General features: G+C 59.5%; 1 protein-coding gene across 1 annotated transcript in view; it reads right to left on the bottom strand.

Moving 5' to 3' along the window:
- Nucleotides 1-730: 730 nt before the first annotated feature.
- The window catches only part of PER2 (period circadian regulator 2), a 38,694-nt gene continuing 13,858 nt past the window's right edge, over nucleotides 731-25,566 (bottom strand). Inside the window, exons 5-23 of the mRNA XM_077757485.1 lie at nucleotides 23,518-23,639; nucleotides 22,565-22,766; nucleotides 20,650-20,701; nucleotides 19,622-19,764; nucleotides 17,971-18,049; nucleotides 15,670-15,776; nucleotides 14,995-15,148; nucleotides 14,648-14,756; nucleotides 13,803-13,928; nucleotides 13,316-13,400; nucleotides 12,251-12,410; nucleotides 12,038-12,162; nucleotides 11,065-11,229; nucleotides 9,709-9,948; nucleotides 7,048-7,877; nucleotides 5,969-6,119; nucleotides 5,055-5,247; nucleotides 3,505-3,655; nucleotides 731-2,879 (exon numbers count right to left, since the gene is read on the bottom strand). Of these exons, the coding sequence (XP_077613611.1) occupies nucleotides 2,730-2,879; nucleotides 3,505-3,655; nucleotides 5,055-5,247; nucleotides 5,969-6,119; nucleotides 7,048-7,877; nucleotides 9,709-9,948; nucleotides 11,065-11,229; nucleotides 12,038-12,162; nucleotides 12,251-12,410; nucleotides 13,316-13,400; nucleotides 13,803-13,928; nucleotides 14,648-14,756; nucleotides 14,995-15,148; nucleotides 15,670-15,776; nucleotides 17,971-18,049; nucleotides 19,622-19,764; nucleotides 20,650-20,701; nucleotides 22,565-22,766; nucleotides 23,518-23,639 (3,344 nt within the window). The 3' untranslated portion in view covers nucleotides 731-2,729. The remainder of the gene's footprint in view (nucleotides 2,880-3,504; nucleotides 3,656-5,054; nucleotides 5,248-5,968; nucleotides 6,120-7,047; nucleotides 7,878-9,708; nucleotides 9,949-11,064; nucleotides 11,230-12,037; nucleotides 12,163-12,250; nucleotides 12,411-13,315; nucleotides 13,401-13,802; nucleotides 13,929-14,647; nucleotides 14,757-14,994; nucleotides 15,149-15,669; nucleotides 15,777-17,970; nucleotides 18,050-19,621; nucleotides 19,765-20,649; nucleotides 20,702-22,564; nucleotides 22,767-23,517; nucleotides 23,640-25,566) is intronic.

Raw genomic sequence — 25,566 nt, 5'->3', positions numbered from 1 at the left:
GCCTCCCCCTCCTGCTCAGAGAGCTTCTGGGAAGCTGGGCACTGGGTCCAGGATCCATTCATGTCTCTGCTCCGTTCCTCATGGTCCTGGTGTGAAAGGTGGGAGGAAGTGGGGACCAGGACCCCGCTGCTCTGCCCGGACCCGCAAGGCTTCATCACCGTGGAAAGAAGGAAGGGGCCTGGAGAGTGAGGGGACTGTGTGGCGCTGCCCCTGTCATCTCCGATGGAGACACGACGCCCTTCTGGCAGGCGTCCTGCAGACCTCTGCCCTCGGCCCCATGGCCAGCGCACAGCCATCTGTCCTAGAAGCGACAGACAACCTGGGGGACAGCACAAGGGGAACACAGGAGGTGCCTGGGGTCACCTCGGAGTGGAGAAGAGCTGGGTGCTGAGCCAAGCAGCCTCCCCCCTGCATCTGCAAGTGAAAAGCCCATGGGAGTGCTGGATTATAAGGTTAGATTTACATTTTCTGAAGTTCATGTCCTAAGACTTCACCGGGCAGCTATGGCGGCACGTGGTGAGGGTGCGTGTAAGAGAGACGCATGCGTGCACACGACCAGGAAAGGACCAGCGGAAGAGACGAGGGAGGCCTCTGTGACAGAAGTGTCCCGAACACGGCACTTCTAGAGTTCTCTGTTGAAACACATCTTTTGGAAATCTTTGATGCCTATTGTGTTTGCTCTGTGCTACATTCAAAATACACCCAAGTAACAATAAAAAATATACTCGCTTTATTTGCCAATTTTCTAAAAAGCAAAACAGTCATAAAAAGACACAAGCAGTAAACATACATATTGCACTGGGCAAAGAAAGTTTGGTTTGTGCATGGACAAACCACTTGTCCGGCGAGGCTTACCAAGTCATGAGACAGACACTGAGAGCTTTTTTACATGTCTGTTGAGGAACAGATTAAAAAGGCGGCTCAGTTTAAAATCAAGAGAGTTTTTACAACCCGTGTGTAAGCACGCACACTAAAGGAAACACATCTCGCGCGGCATCGTGTAAACAATTTCACAAAATGCTCCTATTGTCAACTTTCTGGAAGGTGTGGAGGCTACGCCGTTCATGGCCAATGAGCGCAGATCATACAATAACATAATGCCGGTGGTAGACAGCAGTGGGCAGTGGAGAGCGTCTGGACAGCTGTATGTTTACATAACACACATGTCACCTTGACCAGCATCTAATCCCTTAAAGATCAGACTTCAGAAGCAGGAGACGGGTTTGGTAGCTTCTATTTTCCACACCTACGCACAGGCTACTACCTCATTCTGGGCATCATGAGAAGGTGATGTTACTTTATAAGTTAAAAAAAAAACAACCCACAGTATTCTTGCATTTGAGTTTATGGAAAACGGGATGAATATCCAAACGTAAGACTGAGAACCAAGCAGATTACAAGGAGGCTTATACTCCAGTAGCCCCGTCTCTATCAGAGAACAAGGGAAAGCCTGCTTTCTTTTCTGTTTCTACAAACTCAGTCCAATTTTAAGTTCATTGTTTAACTTGTGGTAAGTTTCCATTCATTCCAGGGACCAATATAACTTTTCCCCAAATAATCTTGGGGATACATGATGCAACATGAGGTTCGGTGAGAAGATGGGCAGAGTGGCCTCACTCTTCCCCAGGTGCCCCGCTGACCTGGAAGTGCTGGTGACACTGGGGAACATCACTGCAGAGACCGTAACTGCCCCGAGTGAGGTCAGGCTCATGGAAAGAATGAGGGCCAGCATCCCAGTCAGGGGCGCCGTGGGAGAGGTGAGCTCATGGCAACCTGGAAAACGCAGGCGTGGTCACCGGCTCACGATGTCAGAGGCTACTGTGTGCCAGGCCTCCTGTCTGGGAGGCTCTCATCAAAGGACCGACACTAACGGTTCCCTGCGTGGCCACCCAAGCTTGGTCTGCAAAGCGAAGTCATCACAGACGTAATCAACCACATACTCTACCGACCTACTGGTCATGGTCTGAGAAGGATATACTAGAACGATGTAGACACAGGAGACTCTGGGTGTGTGCTAGGCTGGTGGAGGGGGCGTGCAAACCGCCGGGCCTCTTGGGTTCCAGCGAGCATTTCCTCTCCGTTTGCCCCAAACACAAGCTCCACCAGACTGAAATGTTTGCTGCTGTAGGACCTGACGTTGAAGCTGCTGCCGTGCTAGGGCAGCTTCACAGCACTTAACACAAAACACTTTGCAAGAGAATCAGGAGAGCCTGTGATCTCCAGCTGGCATGTTTTAAAAACATCTAGTTTGACTAAATGATACTTTAGATAAATAGCCCCCAGAGGCCAGAATGTGATCTGACCAGAACACCCACCAGGGAAGCTCCCCGCTGTCTGCCGCAGCCCACGAGAGGCCTGGCGACACCCACCAGGGCGTCGAGAAGCCTCCTCGAGTCCAGGGACTTCCGGGAGCCTGGACTCACGCAAAGAGGGGATTCAGGCTTTCTCGGGTTAAACAATACTGAAAATCTGTCCGCCTGCCCCCCAAACTCTGTATTTATGTTTTAAATATAAAAATTCATTTCCTCCCAGACCCTTCCCACCCTCCACAGTCTTAAATCACCCCTTCAGGAAACTATGTGGGTTTTTTCCCTAAAAGAAAAAAAGCCACATAAGGGTATGTGTCCAGTTCATGACAAGCAGAGGTGAAACCCCCTCTCTTCCGAGCACCACCTACCACGCAGATCACGGGCCGGGCCGTGGGGGCCGGGGGCGGGGCCAGCACAGAGTTAGGTCTGCTCTTCACTTCTGTGAGTCAAGGGGGCTCCGCTGCCCTCCTCTTTGGTGTCCGTGGCTTCGCTGAGACCCAGAGTAGTCACATCCTCCTCATATGGCACACAGATGTTGTCCGGTCCCGTGTCCTCACAGTAAACACATCCCTTGAGAGGAAAAATGTCAACTCAGTAACAAAAATGACATTCTCGTTCCCACAAAGTAGTTCACCCGGAAGAGGTGCAGGTGCTTGGCCAGGAGGCTGCTAGAGGAGGGATGGGAGGATGGGGAGCCTCAGGGGCTGCTGGGACCCTGCCTGCTCTTGAGGGAGGCCACAGCTGCCCCCCAACCCCGGGGCCCAGTGCCCCCTCCCCCAAGGCCGGAGGGGAGTCCGCCCTTGTCTGGGCAGCGAGGCAAAGCAGTGGGAGCGCTGTTCCTACCGCTGCCTAACGGCCCACGGACACGGCGAGGGCTTACGGCGGGAGCGGCGCTCCGTTTCCTGGTTGTTGGGGTTTTTTTTTAATTGAAAACAGAATTAAAAGAAAAAAACATTCAAATTGCAGCATTCGACCTCGAGACTGAGCACTCAGAAGACCTTTCTGGGAGCACTGTGGCAGAGCCCTTATGAGAAAGTTCCTCGGACTCTGACGGTATCGCGGTATTTCCGTGTTCGTTAACAAACCCTTTTAAATTCTAGGAGGTTTCGGCTTGCAGAACAGTGGCAAAGACAGTACGGAGCGGCCCCCTCGCAGTGCCTTGTAATGTGACATCAGAAACTAAGGCACGACTTACGGTGACGTCCACGGCGGCGGGCAGGCGGCCTTCCCGCAGCCACGGGTGCGCCTCCTGCAGCTCCCGCGTCTGGCTGTCCGTGAACCTGGGCTGCGACTTAAGCAGCGGCTGCAGCTTCTCCCTATCTTCCTTTAAGACTGCTTCCAAATTCCTTCAGAGAACATTCAGAGACAGGCACGTTCAGACTGTCTTCATGACAGATTGTTGTGTGTTTTTTTAAATGCTCATTTTCTATTAGCTCTTGCCATAGTAGTATAATTTTGGGTGATTTTGTTTAGTGCAAATTTCCTTTTTGTTTAAAATAAATTACCATATTTAAGGTAACCTAATCTCCCAGGTAAATAATCCATAGTTAAAAAAAATTTTTTTTAATGTGTATTTATGTTTGAGAGAGAGAGAGAGAGAGCCAGAGCGTGAGCAGGGGAGGGGCAGAGAGAGAGGGAGGCACAGAATCCAAAGAAGCTCCAGGTTATGAGCTGTCAGCACAGAGCCCGATGTGGGGCTCGAACCCACGAACTGTGAGATCATGACCTGAGCCAGAGTCAGATGCTTAAGTGACTGAGCCACCCAGGCGCCACAAAAATCCATGGGTTTTCTACTAAAATGATACTGTCAGTAACAATTTTGGTATTATTATTATTATTATTATCATTTTAGAGAAAAAAAGAGAGAGCACAAGTAGGGAAAAGGGGCAGAGGGCGGGAGAGAGAACATGAAGCAGGTCCCATGCCAGGTCCACATGGGGCTCCAAAACGTGAACCGTGAGATCATGACCTGGGCCAGAATCAAGAGTCAGACGCATAACTGACTGAGCCCCCCCGGTGCCCTGGTTTTGTTTTAAATTAGACACGGGAGCAGGATACCTGCAGACGCCTGGTGCTGCCCAGGCTGGCCAACTGGAGGCTCTCGCTGTAAAGGCGGTTGGCGGAATAACTCCCTTGCCTCCTGCAAATCCTGATGCTGCCCACAGCCCCGGAGATGGAGCACCATAAGCCCTCACGGAGGCTTGCCTGCTCTGAGCCTCAGCGTTAACCCTTTCCCCAGCTTCCCCCATCCTGGGGGCTCCACGGGGACAGCAACTGTAACAGCTCACTAGGACAGCCTGACACAGAGTCACTGTGGAGGCACAGCCCCAGTCACTACAGATCAGCCGGTGGCTGAGGGCTGCTCACCTACCTCGACCCTTGGCTCTGCATCCCTATGACAAATACACCCCATACAAATACAAATCTGCCCCACGGGGTTACTAGGCAATAGCAGAAGGGAACCAGACATTGGCACCAATGCTTCCTAAGCACTGAGCACGATGCCCTGGAGGGTGGCCAGGAGCCGATCCTCCCACAGCCCATGGCAGGTCACTCCATAGGGCTCTGGGGCACGCTGTCCACACAGACGGCAGGCGGCGGGATCATGGAGCCATCAGGAGCCACCCTACTTCTCTGTCTGCTGCGCTCAACTGCATCTGAGATGAGGCTGCTTCAGAGGGGAGTTCCCCCCAACTGGGTGGGGGTGGGGGTCCCACATCCCTGGGGAGAAGGTCGAGTGGTTACCGGGAAGGCATCTGGTACGTCATCATGATGCTGTCATCCGTGTTGGCCATCAGCAGCCAGACGGGGTCTTGAAGGACGTACTTGATGAAGTGCTCGCTTTCTTCCACGTCCGGCTTCACTGTGGCTTTGTGATTATTCTCTGAAGAGTCGACGCTCCCGAAATATTTGCTGGTATGACTCGTGTCACTACTGCCTTTAAAAACACAAAACGTGTCAAGTTGAAACTTTTAATGCAATGTCGAACCTTGTGTGCTGTGCGTATACAGAGCAACGGCAATTTTAGGGAGCTGAAGAGTTTTACTTGGCAGGGAGCGCCCAGGGTGGGGGGTTTTCCCTCCCACTTCTACTCCTAGCACGGTGGGGGGGGGGTCCTCTCCCTCCTGGGCCGCGAGAAGTCCAGAGGGCTGGGTCATGGAAAGCGAGGTCTTCTTTCCAAGGGCTCACTGCTCCTCAAGCCTCGGCCCCAGAGAAGCTGGCTTGGGGGTCGCTCTCCTGTGAGCCTGCGTGGGGAGTGGGCCGAGCGGGGTAGGGGAACTCCGGGGAGGGCGTTGCGGAGTGTGGGCTCTGCCCTCTAGAGAGTTCCACTCACTCGGGGCTCCTCCTAGCCGCTCCAGCAGCAGCCCACACCCTGGCTCCACAGAGGGGCTCGGCCGGGAGCCCCGGGGGCCAGCGCGGGTGAGGCCTGCGGGGACAGCTGTGTCAGGCCCGCAGGCGCCGAGCTGGGGCAGGGGAAGGGGCCGGGCCCGCCGTGTGAACCGCCGTGGGCTCCGGGGGCCGCTCGGAGCCGGACGGTGGGACCCGGTCCGCACGGGCTGCTGCGGCCTGAGCGGTGGGAAAAGCCGAGGCGGCCCTCAGGTACGTGAGGTGACCCTCGTCCAGGACACCCTGAACGGGGGCCGCTGAGGCGCGAGTACCTGCTCCGCTCCCAGCCGTGTCGCAGCCCAGCGAGTCGGAGGCCCCGCTCCCGGACAGGGCCGAGCACAGGTCCCGGTGCAGCAGCAGGTCGAGCAGGCCGCTGGACGCGGACAGGGCGTCGGGGCTCGGCGCGTCTGCGGGCGGCTCGCGCTTCGGGAACCGGAGAAGACAGACGGTCAGCGGGGCCGGGGCGGCCGGGGCCCCAGGTCCCCCAGGTCGCTGGCCCTCCCTTCTCCCGCCAGTGAAGGGGCCCAGGGAGCACGTCCGCGGCTACCGGGGCGACAGCAGCAGGCTCCCCGGCGGTCCATGAAGCCGCCTAGTCAGCCTCAACTTGGGGGCGTCACACCAGACCGCAGTTCCAGGACCCCTGAGGGGGGGGCCGGGAACTGGCTCCGCAGCACCGGGCGGCTCCTCCCCGTGGGCGGGGCTCTGGCCTGGGGGCGGGGCCTTGGGCCTGAGGGAGGGGCGTGGCCTCACAGCNGGGGCCCCGTGCCTCTCCTCCTCGGGGCGCCCGTGCACCGCACACCCAAGCTCAGGCAGAACGCAGAGCTGGTGGCCGGAAACACAACTGCCATCTCATTAACCGAGTGAGAACAGCACCCCTGCGTCCCTTAGGGCTTGGGAGCGGGGAGCGGGCCGCCTGGTTTCAGAGCCCCTCCTCCACCCCCCCCCCGGGGGGGCTCTGTGCCAGCTTCCCTGCCCCTGCCCCCGGACGAGCCTTAGTTCTGGCATTTAAGCTGACGGCACTTTATCCCCCAACGTTCACGGAGAACCTCGAGGCGGCCGTAGCCAGTCACCAAGCCACGTGCGGCTATCTGGACCCTGCAGGCGCCATCAGACAACCAATCCATTTTCCTTTGTTCGGCTCCCTAAGCAATGCAGGGCCCCCACTGCTCTAGCTGACAGGGGTGTTTAACTGGGAGACATCAATTTCCAGCACGCCTAATCATGTCAAAACTGAAACCTTGGGTAGAAGCCGCAGTGTGTAACCGCCCACGTCGGGGAGCACGCAGGTTTGCCCCGCCCCTGCCATGCCGGTGGCGCCTGCCCTACAGAAGGGGCATCAGGGGATCCTTACAATTGGCGAGGCCTTCGGCTGCCGGTCCCGGGACGCGCCAGGTTTGCAGTCTGGCCCTGCCCCCGCGGGGCCTGAGGACGCTGCCATTGCTGTGGCCACGGCGCTGCCCTCAGGGGCCTCCTCCAGCTGCAGGAGGTTGAGCTGCAGAGGTGAGCTGCCCCGGGACTGGAAGAGTGGAGGGGAGGCTCTGCCCGCGGGCCCAGAGGCGGACGGCAGGGAGGCCGGGGTGGCTGTGCCAGATGCCGGTGGCCCGTGCTCTGCCTGAGGACACGAGCATGGCTGTTTGTGGGGGGAGGTCCGACCAGGGAGCTCAGGTTGCGCGGCAGGGATCATCCCGGGCAGAAGGTCAGGCTGGCCTGGGAAGAAGGCCTGGGGCAGGCTGGGGGTCACCGCGGGGAAGGAATAGTTGGGGAACACCAGCGCCATGACCGGGGCCAAGGGGACAGTGAACGGCGGGTGCTGGATGGCAAACTCGTGCTGGGTGTCCATGGGCACGGTGGGCACCGTGAAGCCAGCATGAGGAGCCATGGGCGCAGCTGCCACTGGCCCCGGCGTGGGCACGATTCCTGGGGCTGGAAACACAGGCAGGGAGTAAGCTGGCACAGAGGCAGGGAAGGGCGTCGAGGGGCAGCTGGACTGGGACGTGTCCGACGGTGACCAGGCTGTGGCGTTCAGGCCCATCAGCGGGGGCCGGTGGGGCGCCGGCCCCCCAGACCCGGTGCTCTCAGAGGAATCTCGAGGCTTGGCCCGTTTGGACTTCAGTTTTCTGTTCTTTCCGGTTTTTTTCCAAGATGAGTCTATTCCAGAGGTATTTCTTAGTCCAGGGGTGGCTACAATAATGGAAAAACCAAAAACCACCAGAGTTAAGATGTAAACATTTATGTGACTCAGTTTTTGGAGATTTGTAGAAGTTTAGAAATGCGAGGGCACCTCCTAGGTCAGCAGTCCGGGGCTTCCCAGTGTCAGCCTGGGATCCATGGGGCCTCCGCAGAGGTGCCCCGGGGCCCTGGGCGAAGGATGAAAACTCAGGGCAAAATTCTTGTGAAACTAGCCTACCAATTTTAAGGACTGCGCTTCACTGCAAGACCACGTGGCTTGCTGTCTTCTGCTATTAAATTGTCCTTTGGTGTACACAATCCTAGTGATGAAAAGTAGTATTTAGAAGGTTTTATTTGGGCCAAAAAAAAAAGTAAAAAGGCTGATCAATCTATGCTGTTTCCTGACGTGGTCTGTGAAACTGAAGGGTAGATCCACTGATGTCATCGGGCCTTATTTTTGAATTTTGCGAGTTGTATCACAACTGTTCCTTAAAACAAGAGATTCCTGCTCCACCTGTTGAATGAAGCGTGGACTGCACGTGAGCGGAGGTGTGTGGGGTGACCAGAGCTGCAGAGATGACGCCTTTAGAAGGCGGGAGGGCTACACCAGTAACGGGAGGAGCCTGGGCATGGCCCCACCCCTCTCCTGGCCCCGGGCCAGCGCTAGCAGGACTTTGGGTTGGGGTGTCACGCCACGCCTGGGATGGGTCCCAGGAACCTCGGTGTCTCATGTCACCGAGGGGAACTTGGGGCTTTTGCCACAGGAATGCGGGGACATCTGTTCCGGGGTGTGGTCCACACCTTTGCTCCACACTAGAGACAAACCGGCCAGTCCGAGGCAAAGCGGTAAGAGGGTAGAGGTTTTGTGATTCAGCCTCTGTCTGGTGTTCTTTCTATAGGAGATCTGTCCCCTGGTGGCTCTAGTGGCCGAAGCACTGGGCTCTGGGGATAACACATCAGGGTCTAGACAGGGCTGCTGTGGACAGCTGTATAGTCCGTGCACTGTAAAAACTGCTGGGCCAAGGGGGCGAGAGGAACTCTGCACTAAGCCAGGCCCTCAGGGTGGGTCTGCCCACGGTGGGAGATGTTCTTCTAATTTCCAGAGATTCCCTATGGCCTGGCAGTCACCCTGAGTCTGGGGAAGAAGGAGAAAAGTTAAAGAGTAGAAGAGACGTGATCCTTGAGAGCACCAGCCCTTTTTACTTCTTACACATTCACCGGGGTGTGTCTGCGTAGAGGTTCAGTGGGAGCTGGGTGCTTGTGGTGCATGCGTGTCCTGGACCCACTAGGGGGCCCAGGGAAGAGGTGGCACCTCTGATCAGTCTAGCCCCGTCTACCCTACTTCACCCCATGCCCTTGAGCCAGCCGCTGGCGCTCAGCCTAAAAGGCAGCTTTCTGCACTCCCGAGGGGCTTCCTTCAAGCCTGAGACCAGACCAGCCAGGAGGACACGTCTCTTGGGGACAAGGGATGTCGGCTGGGGCCCCACCCTGCCCAGGAGTCTGACACCAAATGCCTGTCACTACTGTGGGCAGGTAGGGTCCCCTGCCCCTCACAGTCACCCAGGGAGAAACATCTGACGTGGCGTCGCTGCAATGGCCCCATCCTGTGTTCCACAGGGGCCAGCCAGGGGCTGTCACTGCTCTTGATGCCACTGCTCCCTTGGGGACCCGAGGTGACACCTGCTTCTACTGCAAGAGACTGCATCACCGCTAAGTTCCAACACGTATCTTACAAACGCAGGTGTTCTGAGGACTTTCACACTCTGAAAGCAGCGCTGGGCCTCACTCCACCGAGAATATAAAGCTTTTAAAAATCCACCTTAGGTCAGGCGTCGCCACTTACTTCTTTCGCTCCACTGCCCCTTGGACTTTTCTTGTAAGTAATGGTGGCAGCGAGACTGGAAGATGTGGAGCTTCCGCAGCTCTTTGAACTTGAGCAGGAAGTTCTGCTCCTCCTTCTGGGTGTGAGCGGCCAGCACCTCCTTGGTGAGGCCCAGCGTCCGGAGGGGCTCCTTCTCGGCGCCCAGGCCGCAGGGCCGGCCGTCCAGGGACTCAGGGCCGCTCACGGCGTCTTCCACCAGCTCTGGAACACAAGATGGGACGTCTGTGGGCAAGGGCCCCGGGGCTGAAACAACGGCCGGCCCGCACGGCACCTCTGAGGCAGAGAAGCCCTCGTGAGGCCACAGCACAGGGCTGAGATCCCCGACGGGCTCGCTCAGCGCCCCGGGAAGGCTGACGACGACGACAGACGCTGACGGAAGCCTTGCTGCCTGAGGCGGCTCCGGGAGCAGGTCTTCTCAGCAAAGTGAAGTGGGGGGGGGGGGCTCGGGGCTCAGCTCAGCGCTGGAGACGCTCCTAGTCCTCAGCTCTGAGAGCACCGCGGCCAGAGCTAGCGCACAGCCCCTGGCCCGGTTCCGGCATGAGAGCCGTCACAGGGCAAGGGCAGCGGGCCCCACGGACCGTCCAGAAAGAGGGGTTTGGACGTTGACTCTCTCCCCTGTACTGTGTCCTCACTGTCTCTCTCTTCCCCAGAAAAGAACAAATTTGGGTTTCGTTTCACTCACGGGTGTTGTGAAGAACAAGTGGAGTCAGTGCCATCCCACCTGTACTGGCTCCTGTCCTCAAGCGGGGGGGGGGGGACCTGGGGATCCCTACTCAGTCTCCCGCGCCCTCCCCCCACCCCAGGCCCAGGCTCAGCACTACCTTGGCCCCTTCCCTGCTCACGCCTGAGCAGACACCTGCCACCAGGTGGTGCCAGAGAGCGACGGGGACGGTGCGGTGGGCCCCCGACCTCGTTCCCACGCTCCAGGATTTCCTGGGCCCCCGTACTGGGCAGTGCTAGGCTTCTTCTGCACTTGGATAAACTTACAGAAAATTTTAGAAGAGTAGCCAAAAATTCTAATTTTTAGGGGCACCTGAGGGCTCAGTCAGTTAAGCGTCTGGCTCTTGATATCAGTTCAGGTCATGATCCCAGGGTCTTAAGATTGAGCCCGTGCTGGGGGTTCAGCCTCACTGAGCGTGAAGCCTGCTTGGGGTTCTCNCGAACCCACGAACCGCGAGATCATGACCTAAGCGAAAGTTGGACGCTTAACCAACTAAGCCACCCAGGCGCCCCTGAATAAACATTTTTTTAAAACTTCTAATTTTCACTGTTAAAGTCGGATCGCCCTTGACATTGTCAGAGAACCGACATGCGTACCTAGCTCCGGCTGTGGCTTCTTGTCACCCACGTGGACGATGGTGCTGCTGTAGCTGCACTGGCTGGTGAGGGACACCACGCTCTCCGCCTTGCCAGGCAGGGTCAGCGAGGTCAAGTGTGCACTGACCTCTGCGTGGCTGTTCACCTTGGAGGGCGATGCCGTCTCTTTATAAGACACAACGGACACAAACACAAAAACGCAATGAAAGTAAGTGGTTCGGGTAAGAAACACCACGTCTACGTGGCTCACCAACACCCACAAGGCCACTGGTCTGCACACAGCCCGGCAGGTGATGGAATAAATACCCTGCAGGTACTTATTCACAGGGCAAAGGCAGAGAAGAGGAAATTCTGAGACGGGCAAAATCACACTTCTCCCATCCTGAGTCCTCTAAAAGGAGGTGGGCGACTGGGCAGATGAGGTCCCCTGAGTCAGGGGTCTCTGCCCGGACCCCTTCTGTGGGGCCTGTGGAGAGAGGCAGCCAGAGGCCCGGCCCCTGCTGAGCTCTCTCCCTCGTGGCGTGACGGCCCAGCTCGTGCTCTGTCAGCAGCGGACACGGTTTCTGGTCCTCGTCACGGCCACCAGCAACACTCACAAGGGCTGAGGGGCCTGGGATTTGAGCTGACTTGTGGGGGCACCAAGATTCAGAGGCCAGGGCTCCGCGCGGACACCATGTTGCCCAAGAATGACCGTGTGCAGTGCCCCCAGGCCTCCAGATCCAGCAGCCCTCACAGGACCCTCGTCTCGAAGTCCCCAAGTCACCTTCACGTCTGACTTATAAGAAGGTTGTCAACTTTGGAGCTACTTTGGTCACTGAAAAAATAGCCTCCACCCACAGGCTGCGTCCTGGAGGCCCTCAGACTTGCTATGGGAGGGAAGGGAGCTCAGGCCTTCTGGGACACCTGAACCCACAGCGGAGGACCCAAGTTATCACTGCTACCCCGCCCCCTCCGGCTCAAACGGACAAGACACCTGCGCAATGTGGCCCCGGGCCGGCCACCGCCTTCCGCTTATCACTGGTCTTCTGCATTGCCACGTTGGCCGGGAACTCACACTTCCTCTTGAGGGTGGCAGCCTCACTGCATCCCTCCAGATACCTGCGAGGGGGGCCGGGAAGGGCTTTGTGTGACACGGGAGCTCCCAGACCATGCGAGCCGCAGAGGGGAGGGCCAGAAGTGCCCGCACCTGATGACGCCGTCCAGGCAGCTGATCTGCTGGTAGGAGCCGGCGGGTGGGCTCTTGCCGCCTGGCTCTTCGGGAAAGCCACCCGCGGGCAGGCTGGTGCCTGAACTGTCCTTTTCCATGGGGACAGCTTTCATCTGAGCACAGGAAGTACTCTGCATCTCTGAAAGAGGGACCAGATAGTTTAGTGAATAGCCGTTTCCCCCAAACAGTATCCTCAATGTTCATAAAGGGTCTTAATTCTATTAACAGTAAGGCTCAGGGCTCAGAACAGGAGTCACAGACACAGAAATGCAGTGACAGCTCTGCAGGAGGTGAGGGTCACGGCCACCCATAGAGGGACCCTGGAGGGAGCTGTCACCCGGGCCAAGGCCTGCTTCTCTCTGGGGCTTGGTGGCCCTTGGCCCGGGCAGTCCCCAGGGCCGGGGACTCAGCAGTGGGAAAGGCCGGTTCTTACTTAAACTCCTAAAGCTGCCAGGGCCAATTAGATTGCAGGTGCTTTTCAGGTACTCAGCGTCTCCTGTCTCTGGGAAGCGGTCACAAGTCACAATGGTCCCCAGCGCGACTCACTGTGGACACTTCTTGCCCTCACCACACGCACCAAATGCTATCCCCGAGGGGCTCTCCAGGGCAGAGCCGCGCCCTGCCCACTGGTGTGTCCCCAACACCCAGCACAGACTGCAGCACGCAGCCCGTCCGCTGGGGGCCAAGTGCACCCCTACACGTCCTGAAGGCCAAAAATCCTGGTGAAGAACAGGTGTGGGACAGCCCACTGGAGGCTTCCTGGAGGAGGTGAGCGCTAAGAGCAAGGGAAGAGCAAGAACCCACGAGCGGGGGAGGCTGCGGTGCATGCGTGTGCGCATGTGCATCTCACAGAGGAACAGCTGAGCCCAGGCAGGAGGGCACAGAGTCACAGCCTGTGCGGCGGTGAGGGGATGCGCCTGACAGGTGCCTGTGCCGCTGGCGCCCCACGGGAGGGCGGCCTTGGAGCACAGCTGGCCTCGTCCCCCCAGGCAGCACGTGCGCGCATGCAGAGGTTTATCGAGGGCGTGGAGGGCAGCGCTCTACCTGCAGCACGTGTTTCCTCTGGTTCTCCAGGCTCCCCAGGGTAAGGACTCTTGTTCCTGACGCCGGGAGCATTTTTACAGATTTCCTTGAGGAAAAACAAAACACGTCACCCCCTCGAGGAGACCCTCTAGCATTTCAGCCTGTCCCCCACAGGGAGGACAGAGAAGAGGTGGAAACTTCTAGCAACGCAGAAGCGAGTCCTGAACGAGAAACGGGAGCGAGGCTGAGAATGCAAATAAAGGGATGCAGCAGGTCACAGTTTTGTTACGTCTTCACTGCCACTTGCCTCGCCCGCTTTAAGTGATTTCCACCCAGACTTCAGCCATGGCTCTTGGCTGCCCCCCCGACAACCCCCCCTTTAGAGGCCAGAGAGTGAGTCCCAAGTCCCAAGTGAGCAGGCTCAGGGGACTGGCGGCTGGGCACGGACGCCGTGGCTGCCGCAGGTGGTCTCCCCGGGGAGGGAGGGGCGCGCCGCCCAGGGACTCACCGTCCTCCTCCGGCGCGAGTCCTCGTGGCCGTTGCTGTCGCTGGAGGACGTCTGGCTCATGAGGGGCTCATGGGACCCGTTGCTGCCCAGGCTCCCGTAGCCGCTGGAGCCACTGTGGGGGACGGGCTGGGGAGACAGCCGGCGAGGCCTCGGATGCGGCTGGGGGGCGCGGCGAGCACTGCGGCTCCGAGGCCCCCTGCCCCCCCAGCATGCCCATCTCATAAAGAGAGGCTGTGACCTGCCCAGGGCACGGGGCGAGGACAAGGCGGGGGCTGGGCCGGAACCCTGGGGCAGTGCAGAGTGCGTCCCCTACCCCAGTCACACACACTCCCTAAGAGAGGAGTCATCCCACCCTCTCCCTCAGCCCCCGGGCGTGGGCCAGGCTGTTTCTATCCAGGTATTTTAGGAACAAGAAGGGTGCCCTGTGGCTTCGCTGTGGTCTAAGGAGACGGAGAGGCAGGAAGCTGGCTGGCTGGGGGGCCTGAAACACTCAGTCCCCAGGAACACAGAGGAGGCATTCTCCGGTCCCCCAGGGCCCAGCAGGTGACCGCTCTCACCCGGTGCACCGTGGGGGACCACGTGTGGGCTGGTGTCAGGGCCTGGGGGTGGGCTCGGGGGCTGGGTGCATCCTTCCGGGGCTTGCCCAGGGCTGCCGTTCAGACACAGCCGCCCCAGATGTGCATGGCCGCCCCCAACAGTACAAGCCGCAGGTGTGCCCTACTGTCTGGGGCTCAGACCATCGGAAGAGGGAGGAGCCTGAGAGGGAGGGACGGCCACCCCAGGTCTCCGGGCAGCCCTGGGCCACTTACACAGGGGGACAGGCGGCGCGCAGACGATGCACCCACCTGTAGCAGCAGCCGGTGGATCTGCTCCGTGAGCTCCTGCACCCCGGGGTGCAGGCCCTTCTCCTCCATGCACGACGGAGCCGAGAACACGTCCTCGTTCAGAGGGCCCCTGTGCAGGTGGGTGTGTCTGAGTTGGGCCCCACCCCTGCCAGGCTTACCTCCCCCCTGCAGGCCCCTGGGCTGCCACCTGCCCTCCGCTCGCGGCGCTGCCTGTATGAGGTCCCTCCCCGCTGGGGGCACAGGCACATGGCAGGTGACCTGGGTCCCAGTCACCTGGCCCCGCGGCATGCAGCCTGCTCGGGGGGAGGCAGGGTTCCTGAGCTGCGCGGCGCCCTGAGAGCACTCACACCCTGACTCTGTGTCTCCCAATGATGAAGGAGATCTTTCTGCTCCAGGGGTTGATGAAGCTGGACCAGCTGGTGTCCAGAGTCACGTACTCGCCGTTCCGGGCACGGAACCGGATGGGAGAAGAGTCGAAGGGCTGTCCGCCCGACTGCATGACTGTGGGGGGAGGGCGTGGGCGTGAGACCCGAGGCTGGTGCTCTCGGGAAGGGGGTGAGAGGCTCTCCACTCTGGAATCACCTCGAAACGAGATGCCCACCTCCCCAGCACTATGGCTCTCGATGCCCCGCTCTGCTTTGAATGGCGACAGCGGGCTATCTCCAGAAGCGCCACCATGCATTCCGGCACACACTTCTCCAGCCTTGACGGGTCTCTGGGGGCACGCTCCGTGCCACCTGTGTCTGCGAGCCCTGGGCTTGGTGGGGACACCTGTCATCCACTCCCCCGGCCTGGTCAGCACCTGTGTCACCATAGCTGAACCTGCACCCCCCACCCCCCCACCTGCCGGGGAGCCAACAGTAACGGCAGGATGTTCACGATCCCGGCCGCGGGCTCACGACAACGCGTGTTCCTGACCAACAGGGCTCAGGCTCGGGCCTCCGTCACATGCACTGCGAGCCTGTCTGACCCGTTTAAGCTGGGGGCTGATCGCAGGATTTACTGTGGAAAGGGGGACCTACTCTTTTTGTGGATGGTGAGCATCAAAGGCCTGTCACTGGGGTGAAGCTGCACGAGCATGGGGGTCTCGATCAGGTCCTGAGGTAGGTAGCCCAGGAGGGGGACTGCCCTGCAAAGCAAGCACACACACGGGGTCCCTGTGCAGCCTGTGCTGGACGCGGTCCAGAGCACAGCCTCCAAGCGGGGCGGTGGGTCGTCTCCAAGAACCATCTTCCTTGGGAGGGAGAGGGGGGAAGGGATAGGCTCCAAACTCCCAGGAGAGCAAAGTCAGGGAATTAGGCTAACAGAGAACAGTCGTTCGGTTAGTTAGCAAACAACAGATGTCAGCATCCCACACGCCTGTGATCAGAAACTAGCTCCTGGCTCTTGAAAGAGTAAATCATGAGATCACGTTCTTGCTTTTTGTCTTTTAAGACCTTTTCTTTCTTCCTGTCCTTTGCCAGTTTGGCCAGAGGGGGCTGGGCACAGCTTCTTTTAAATAAGTTTTGCCTGGACTCTGGAAACCCCCGTGTGGCTCTTTTCCAGCTCAAGATGTTTTGCTGCTATGACTTTGGCCGCTGACTGTCTGGTCCTGAGAAGCTGCCGCATGGGCCGGGGGCCTGTGCGCGGTGCCGTCGGGTTTCCTCCGCAGCGGTCACCCTACTTTCGCAACAATATCTTGGGGTGACCGTCTCGGTGCCCCTCCTGCCTTGGTGTCCGGCACGCTCTGCCACTGTTCCCCCTTCCGAGCCACAGCTCAGCCTCCCCACCCCGGAAGTTCTTGCATCCGGACTGCTGTGTCCTGAACCGCTTCCAAGCAGGCACCCTCTGGCGAAGGGCATTCTTAGCCTTTAGAGCGAAGCTGGTCCGTTCCCAGTCGAATGGAGCTTTTCCCGTGGGCCCGGCATTAGGATTAGATCTTCTCCTCCTGGTCCGACGCACTCTCTCCAGGCTCTGTGTGTTCATTTGACAGACGTACAGAATGTTCCTGGCGCCCTTCCAGGTCCAGGCTTGGCCAGGGGAGGGGAGGAGGAGGAGGAAGGGGAGGAGGAGGAGGAGGAAGGGGAGGAGGAGGAGGAGGAAGGGGAGGAGGAGGAAGGGGAGAAGGAGAAGGGGGAGGAGGGAGGGAGAGGGTGGGGAGGAGCCCCGGCCCCTGGCCCAGCTGTCCTGCGCTGCGGGCCGGCCGCCGGCACGGCTTTGCGGAGGAAGGCCCTGCGGACTGCGCACCTGCTTGTGACACGCGAGTGGCCCCGGGGCTGCTTTGCCAGCAGGGTTCTCAGGCTCTGCAGGACGGAAGTTACCCTGCAGGGTCCACTCTCCGGGACCCCGTGGGACAGGGCTGGGCGGGGCCCAGGAACCCGCACGCGACACCTTGTGTCTCTGGTGAGCCACCACAGGCGCCAGCAGGGCCGCCCTGAGTGCCCGGAGCCCACGGTTCCCGGGCTGCCGGGGAGCAGCTCCTTCCCGAGACGCTCCGTGTCCAGGGCGGGTGCCTGGTGTCTCCAGGCAGGTGCAGGCAGTGGGGCAGACGCGATCCTCGACGGCATCTGTGAGGTCACCTGGCCCAGGTGAGAAAGCCCAGTCGTGGTACTTCCAGGTCCACTTCCCGTGGGTCTTCCCAGGGAGGCCCTTCCCCGTCACAGCCAGCAGCCGGCAGCCCCTTCTGTCTCGTGCAGGCGGAGCCGGGGTGGGGGGGCTCCGGCCCCAGGCCAGCCAACCCAGAACCCGCTCGGAAGGCCAGGGTCCCCGCCTCCAATGGCACCCTCTGTACCAGCCACGGCACCTTGAGTGGGAGACGGAGTGGCGCTCCGGGCAAGCACGGAGGTGACCTCCCCCTCCCCCGCGGGGAGCACTCTGGCACACACGCGGGGGGACACGTTTCTGCCGGGGTCCCACAACGGCCTCCCTGCTCCAGTCCTGACCCGAGCACGCCACCCCTGGCCGCTCCAGGCCACACTTGCGTGCGATCGTGAAATGAGCATAAACAGGATAACAAAGCTAGACTCAGGCAGAACACTTATCGGCTCTCCAGAACATTCCACAGACACAACGTCCACACCTCAGGGGGTTTTCGGGGCAAGTCTGCCATCACTCCACTGCCTGCAGCTCAACAGTTTTGGAGGTTACCACCTCCGTCACACCAACATGTAGGCTACAGAGCTTTCACGTCAGAACCTGAAACTTGATTGAGCTTTATTTAGCTGCTAATAAGTAACCACCGAGATAACAATGAACCACTAAATACCACGTGATTGAGTCTGCTGACCCGAAGGGCACGATGCTGACTCCAAGACATGCACAGGGCACAGCGCCACCCTGCTTACCTTTCATCCACATCCTGGAACAAGCAATTCGGTGTGTGCGTGGTCGTAAAAATTCTCTTTTCAGGAGGAATGCGAGGGGCTGAAAGAAGAGAATTTTACACAAGTTTCTGATTCGAACACACACTTGCTGCAGTTGTTTTACAGCTAACGGAAAACGCCGTGTAGATTCATAGGACGTGTGGCAAAGGGAAAGATTAGGGAGTGGACCCTGGTCAACGGCCTGTCGCACGGGGGACAGAGCAGACCCTGTGTGAGGTGACGGCCAGCCAGCCTCCTCTGCTTCTCTGTGGACAGGCTGAGTCTAGAAAGCTAGGCGCCGCCATGTTAACAGGACCACGTGCTGACGCGTAGGCTTCTCTCGGCAAAATCATGCCAGAAGGCCACATTCGTGATCTTCCAGATCCAACAAGAGTGAGCTGAGCAAATTGTTTTCAAAAATGAGTTAAGTGTTTAGATTCAAAATTCTCAGCAAATGTCACCATGATGGGGACTTTACAGATTCTGGGGCAGGCAATGGTGACAGCGTGACTTACATAAAGGAAATCACATACCCAGAATTTTCCTCAGTTACCAAATTCATGGACAGAGCATTCAAACTTCCAAAGCTTTTCATTCGTGAAGGAGAATCATGTTGGGGAATAACTCGTTGAAATCCAAGTAATCCCCCAAAATCTTTCTTGACTGTTTGGAAGACACTATGCTATACGGAGAAACCCCTCAAACATCTGAGAGAAAGCCACACACCTAAAATGCTTCTATCAGTCTTAAGAAACACCTTTTTAAAAGCCGACATCATTAACCACGGAGGAAAGTTCATAAGCACAAGGAAACGTGGACTAAACCGGATCCCCATGGTTCAGCAGTTACACGTGGCGGCTGCTTTCTGGGAATTCCGGTCTCGGAGCTTGCGGGGCTGCCAGGGCGAGGACCCTGGGTCCCCGCCAGGTCCCACAGCCGATACCGAAGGACGACCATGTCACATGGGCTGTTCAGTACACAGGAGTCACAGGAGGATAGAATCAGGGCAGCAAAGTGCCTGGGGGCCTTTGGGCTTCAGGGGAAAACCCAGATTTGGGGGTTGTGGGGGGAGAAGGTGGTCTAAGCCAGCAGGACCAGGAACGGACAGCCAGTGGGACGAGCCTGCTGTGGGGGGCTTTCTACAGGCGGAGGGAGGGCGGGAGGAGCCGGAGTGAGGAGGGGGGTCAGGGGGCCAGCCTGCCCGCAGAAGTCGGTGCACATCAGGAGGCTGGGAAGTGCCGTAGGAGGGGGTCGAGCCAGCGCTTTATTTCTCGGGCGGGGGGGGTGGCGTGGGGTTCTGAGCAGGCAGCGTGGTCCCTGACTCGGGGACCCGTCAGGGCCACCCGCACTACATGGGTGGAAGGCAGAGGCGGGGGAAGGGGGAAGGGCGCTCCGGTCACAGCAACAGCCTGGTCACAGGCACGAGATGCCAGCCTCCAGACCCTCTGACAGACACAGGGAGCCCCAGGGGACAAAGGTGGGTTGCGTCCAGAGGGGGACAGAGACTCTGCCCCTGGCTGGGGGCCGGGGGGAGGCCAGGGCCGGCAGTCAGCCTTCCCGACGCTGGGTGTGACCCACGGAGTAACTGAGGCACCGCGCGCAGCCTGGGCCCCCGCCTGGGCCGGGCTGTTACCTTCGTAGCCCGAGTGCACTCTCTCTGCCAGGAGCACGCAGCACAGCTGACCCTCGGCGCCCTGCCCGTCCCGCACCTTGACCAGGTAAGGCGTCATGCGGAAGGGCTGGTAGCGGATCTCGCTTTCGTGGCTCTTCCCGACACTGTGCAGGACGGCAGGGTGAGAGGGGGTGGTCAGGGCAGGAGGGATCGCCCCGCACTGCTCCCGGCCGGTCACCTCTGCCCCCACGGCGGCTGTGGTGAGGGCACCCCGTATGTATTGTACCGAAGCCCGGGAAGCAGAGGCAGGCTCCCCTCTTGGCGGCCCAGGCCACGCTGGCTGTGCTGCCCGGGGTCTGGGGTCTGCGCCTCTGCCCCACTCCCTCGCGTTGCCATGACACGAGAGGGCACCGCGAAGACCGGACAGCCCTGGGCAGTGGGACACCTTCTCCAGAGCAGTTCATGTTTTTCTTGGGGGAGAAGGCATTGCGTCACTACTGAGGCCCCAGCCCCGGCTGCCCAGAGCATCAGTGCCCGGCCAGGGGCCCCTCCTGGTGCTGCGGCCACACGCATACCCGGTCCCCTGTTTTGGGCCAAAAGCCTGTTGGGGAAGCTATGGGGCTCTCCCTGGAAAACACACACTTGAGCAACAGGCTACATGTGCTTTCGGGGTCCTCTCGGGCCCTGGGGTACGGGCCTTCCCAGTTAAGGGCCCTGGGCTGCTGTCCCAGGTGATGGGCACCAAGTCCCGGCTCCAGCTGACGTTCTGCACGAGGAACGAATCACCCTACCGCTGCCCATGCTGTCTTAACTCCCCGTGCACAGTTTTTTATTAAAAAAACAGACTTTTCAGGAATATGCATGCTGTATGGCAGGGTGCCCTTGCAGGGCCTCTACCCTGAGGAGCCGGGGCGCAGAGGGGCACGGGGCGCAGAGGGCCACGGCACAGCAGGAGACGGTGGGGGCCCCTCCCACACCTCCTCAGCCTCACAAGCGGGGCTCCGGGGAATGTTTGCGCCCAGCCTGGGGAAGCCAGGCCCGGGGCTTACCTGACTCGGCAGAAGAAAGATTTCTCCTCCATGCATTCTTGAGCAAATGAATCTAAAAGAGAGAGAGAGAGAGAGAACCCTGAGTCACTCATCCAGTCGCACCAACATGCCACAGGGAAGAGGGGGATCCCGGAGCCAGGTGCGAATGCCCGTTTACACGGGTCCCAATCAGAGCCCTCGGAGACCGTCTGGCTGAAATGGGCTCAGGAGCACTTCAAAGGCTACGAGTCTGTCGTCAGAAGGCTACCGTTGGTGGAACGGTTCAGAAGCTGCCACAGACGCACCAACTGATACACCATTTAACCTGGGAAGACACTGACTGATGTGTGGAACGTGTGTGTGTAGAGCTCTAAGCACTTCAACCGACGTGTTTCGGTCGTATTCAGTTCTAACAGGCGGCCATTCCAGAGCTCATGTCAACCCTTTCACTAAAATATGAACCTTCTGCAGAATCTGAGCCACCGAGCAACACCGGCATCACCAGAGACAAGTGAATGGTGTTTCTGCAATAAAGGCATTTTTTAAAATCTCAGACGTTCATCTTTCACATAAAGTTTCCTCTACTCAGAAGAAAAAGGAAAAGCGGGAAACCCCTAATGAGGGAACATCGTGCAGAATTACCGCCTGGAAGGGCGTCAGAGAAGTCACCTGGTCCTTCTTTATTCAGACAAAAGCTCAGTGGCAGCCACCCCAGGGGGACAGTGCCGGTCTGCTCACGCCATAAACCCTCGTGCGGAGTGATGTCCCTTCCACGCAGGGACCTACGGGTCCTCGTGACACACCCCATGAGCTTTAGTGACCTGACCAGACAGTCCACGTTGGGATTTCTGGGAGAAGGCAGGCGGCTCTACATCTGAAACCAAAACTGAGCGCCTCCTTTGGGGAGTCGGCCCTACAGCACAGTTGCGGCTCGTCCGCTGTCGGGAAGGCGCGGCGCGGGGGTGGCGGCCACGTGGCCGCCGGCCTGCAGACTGGGAGCAGGAGGAGGGGAGCAGGTGGGGACGGGGGCCCACGGCCCAGGAGGCGGTGCGAGCGGGGCTGAGGAGCAGAGATGCGGACCTGAGTCAAGGGCGAAGCAGGTGCCGGTTCTGGGCGATGTGGGGCCCAGGCCGCCTCCAGCCACGGCCACGACTGAGGCCACGCTTCTCTGGGATGACCCCCCGTCCCGCCGAGCCCCACTGTTCCCCCGTCCCTCCCTCCCGGTTCCTTAGTGTCCCTGTGCTTCAGTTCAAGTTCAGCTCCAGGAGACCAGAGCCCCACGGCGGACGGACAGACAGATGCTGTGGGGCTTACACGGCAAAAGAGGGGCTTCTGCTGGCGGCCTGGTCACTGACGGTGTGGGGGGGCTTCGGGGAAGGCCTGAGCTGGCTGGGGCCCTCCCCTGTCTGCTGCCTTCTGCCAGGACCCCGTGCCACGTTTCTGCCAAAACTCGTCTGGCCGCTGTGCAGACTGGAGCCTGACCGGCCTGCAGAGCTCGCGTCTGAGCCCGGTCCCCGGCGCAAGGCCGCCCAGGCCACAGCGAGGAGCGCTCGCCCCGCCACTGCGGCATCGCCGCCTGGCCCGGCCCCGTGGTCCCGCAGGAAGCAGGCCCTGGCCTCCGCGCCCCGCGGGTCCACCCAACACGCCAGCTTCTCAGAACAACTTCGTTTCTAACACGCCTAATGTTTCTTAAAGTCTTCTCGAAAGGTCTTCCCTCTCTGAAGTTCATGAAGACTCCTTTCCTACGTTTAGCCTGAACAAGCAGCTTTCTGTCTTTGGCCTCAGACAGCTGTCGCGCAGGGGCACCGAGCCCCAGTTTCTGGCAGAGGAGAGGTGGGGCACGTGCCCTGTCCTGGGGGAGGGCCAGCCTGGGTCCCCGGAGCCCCCATGCCCCGCGGGCACACGAGAGCGGGCGGCCAGCGCCCCGGGCCCTCACCTGCCCCGCTGCAGACGCTCCAGGGCGGGAGCTTGTAAGGCGTGGTGGCCGCGTGGAAGACGCTGACGTCGTGGGGCGCCAGGAACTCCACGAACCTGGCACCGTGGAAGACGTCCCTTTTACAGTGAAAGATGGAGGCAACTTGGTCAGAGATGTACAGGACCTTCCCGGTGACCAGCGACACCACTGCGGCAAACATGCCCTGGAAGGGAGAGGCGGCTCAGTGGGGACGGCACTCGGGGCCTGGACGGGCTGCCTGCCCCCCCATCCCCGCAAGGGCCACGGGCTGGGGGCAGGGGAGGCCTCTGGGCCGCCTCCTCCCCTCCAGCCCGTCTCTCTCCCCGGGAGCGGGCCCCCCCCAGCCCCGCTGGCTAGCGGCCCGAGCCATGGCCCGGAGCTCCCAGGGGCTTCAGCCGCGGTGGGGACACGGGAGGAAGGACGTGGGAGGGGCCGGGGAGCCCCGCTCTCCAGGCCAGTTCCGCCAGGGTCCCAGTGTGTCTGCGTCCCCACCTGCCCTTCGTCTGCTCTCTGCGAAGGAGGGGCGCAGGGAAGGGAAACTTGACTCATCTTCCCCCAGACGACCAAGGCTGCCCCCACCCTAATGGCTGCTTAAAAACACATGAGCGTTGGAGTCTGGCGAGCTGAGCTCAAATCCCAGGTGCCACCCCCCAACATGAGCCTAAGGTCACCGGGTGACTGCTCGGTCACGGTAGGGCTTGCTCGTACACACGCCAGGAATGGGGTGGGGTCGCCGGGAGGGAAGGACAGTGTCAGAGAGCCTGGGGCGTCTGCAACACAACTGCGGCTTCTGAATCACTGACTCTACCTCGTTCTCATTTAAGGCAAGAACTTATTTCCTGATATCCTGAACTCTGCAGCAGGCGGTGTAGCCAGCTCACCCGGAGGAAGGGCTCGGCCTGCGGGGGGAAGGCTCTGCTCGTGGGGACACTTACTGCGTTCTTCACGATGAACTCGGAAGTGACCCCCTCAATGGCTTCCACGGTGTAGGAGGGCACGCCGGCGCCGCAGGGCTGGTTCTCGGTGGACATGAGCAGCTGGTAGTACTCCTCACTGGCTGCGGGAGACACAGGGGGCCCTGAAAACCGCTCCGACCTCCCCTACCTCCCCACGTCGGGGCTCTGCTTTCCTCACGGAAAAGTGGGCTATGTGCGCTAGCTTCCTCAGACGCCGGGAGAAGAGAACAGAGACATGTGAAGGCAAAGCAAACAGAAATCTGTTTTATTTTTCCAGAAAACTCTGAAGACCTGTGATTATAGAGCTTCTAACATGGTAAGCACACGGGGCGCCTAGTGGGCTCAGTCGGTTAAGAGTCTGACTTCAGCTCAGGTCATGATCTCACGGCTTGTGGGTTCGAGCCCTGCGTCGGGCTCTGTGCTGACAGCTCAGAGCCTGGAGCTGCTTCAGATTCTGTGTCTCCCTCTCTCTGCCCCTCCCCTGCTCATGTTCTGTCTCTCTCTGTCTCTCAAAAGATAAATAACAAAAAATAAAATAAAAATAAGGTAGTAAGTACACATTATTTTAAATAACATGGGTATAGAGTTGCACCTAATCCTCACTTTGCCCACAAGGTCTTTAATCAGAGCAAAAGGGCCTCCCCCCGGAAGATGGCCGTGGCCCCAGTACGTGGTCCCCGCTGGCCCTGGCGCTGCCATCCAGACAGACCCACTCATCCAGGACATACATCTTTCAAGGGCAGACTATCATGGTGCTGCCCCAGCCTCCGGAGAGGGTCAGCCCCCGGGCAGGGGTGCTGGCAGACCCGCCCTTCAGTGCAGTCTGTGAGCACCCTTGGGTGGGCTGGCCGGGAACGGGGTCTGTTTTTACTATACTAACCCTCACAGAACAGACACGGGTTTAGACAGGAGCCTGCCGGGAAACCGGGGCTGACGAGGGCACCCCGGAAGCCAGCGCACGCCGCACACCGCACGCCGCACAGCGCAGAGCCCGGCTCCCCACGCCCGGCACAGCTCTTCCCGCCAGGCTGCGCGGGATGAGCGGCGGCGCCCTCCTGACAAAAGCTGCTCAAATGTCAGGAAACATGGAGACTACTTGGGCCGTGGCTTCGTATCCGTCACAAGTGACAAACCTTGGGGCGCCTGGGTGGCTTAGTCGGTTAAGCGTCCGACTTTCGCTTGGGTCATGATCTCGCGGTTCGTGGGTTCGAGCCCCGCGTCGGGCTCTGTGCTGACTGCCAGCTCAGAGCCTGGAGCCTGTTTCAGAGTCTGTAACTCCCTCTCTCTCTGACCCTCCCCCTGCTCATGCTGTCTCTCTCTCTCTCCTAGAAATAAATAAAACATTAAAAAAAAAATATGTTAACAAGTGACAAAGCTTGCCCTGAACGCAAGCCATGCCTGGAGGGAGTCACTGAGGGTAACAGAATAAAGCCATTGCCTGGTCTTGATCTCAGCCCCCCAGGCTTTTCTATTCTTATGCTTGTTTCCGGTGTACAGAGTCCCCTGGGGCCTGAGTGTGCGGGTTGTGCACACGAGGGTCAAGTAGGTAGAGCGGGGCCGGGGCTCCCTGGTGGAGGGACAGGCACCCCCTCGTCCGCCCTATGAGATGCTGGCTTGTCTTCCGTCTCTGCTTGCTGCTCATAAGGGACCAAACCAGCTAAGAGATTCCTCAAAGTGCGGGAGTTGGGGGGGGTTCCGGTATAACGGAAAGGGTTCCCCTGGTGTCCTCCAAGCTTCCTGCTGTGTTCTCGCAAGCTCTGCGGGGAATGTTAAACAACTCTCCAAGCTCGCATCCCCACGGCCAGCAACAGACCAAAAGGTGAGGCTGCCCAGACCTTTCTGACCGTCTGCAGCTGAAGCTTCCTGACGTGACCCCGAACAGAGGGCTCACGGACCGACCCCCGGGGACGGGCGTCTGCAGAAGGGCTCCCCCAGCAGCCGAGCTCCTGCTTCACGAGAAGAGCTGGCGCGTGTGCGTGTCCTTAGGGCGCTGTGCCCCTTACTTGTCTGGGAGACAGAGGCACCTGC

Source organism: Crocuta crocuta, unplaced genomic scaffold (genome assembly GCF_008692635.1).
Source record: "Crocuta crocuta isolate KB4526 unplaced genomic scaffold, BGI_CrCroc_1.0 scaffold290, whole genome shotgun sequence".
NCBI lineage: Eukaryota > Metazoa > Chordata > Mammalia > Carnivora > Hyaenidae > Crocuta > Crocuta crocuta.
The sequence above is the reverse complement of the archived record's forward strand: the minus strand, read 5'-3'. Positions and strand labels throughout refer to the sequence as shown.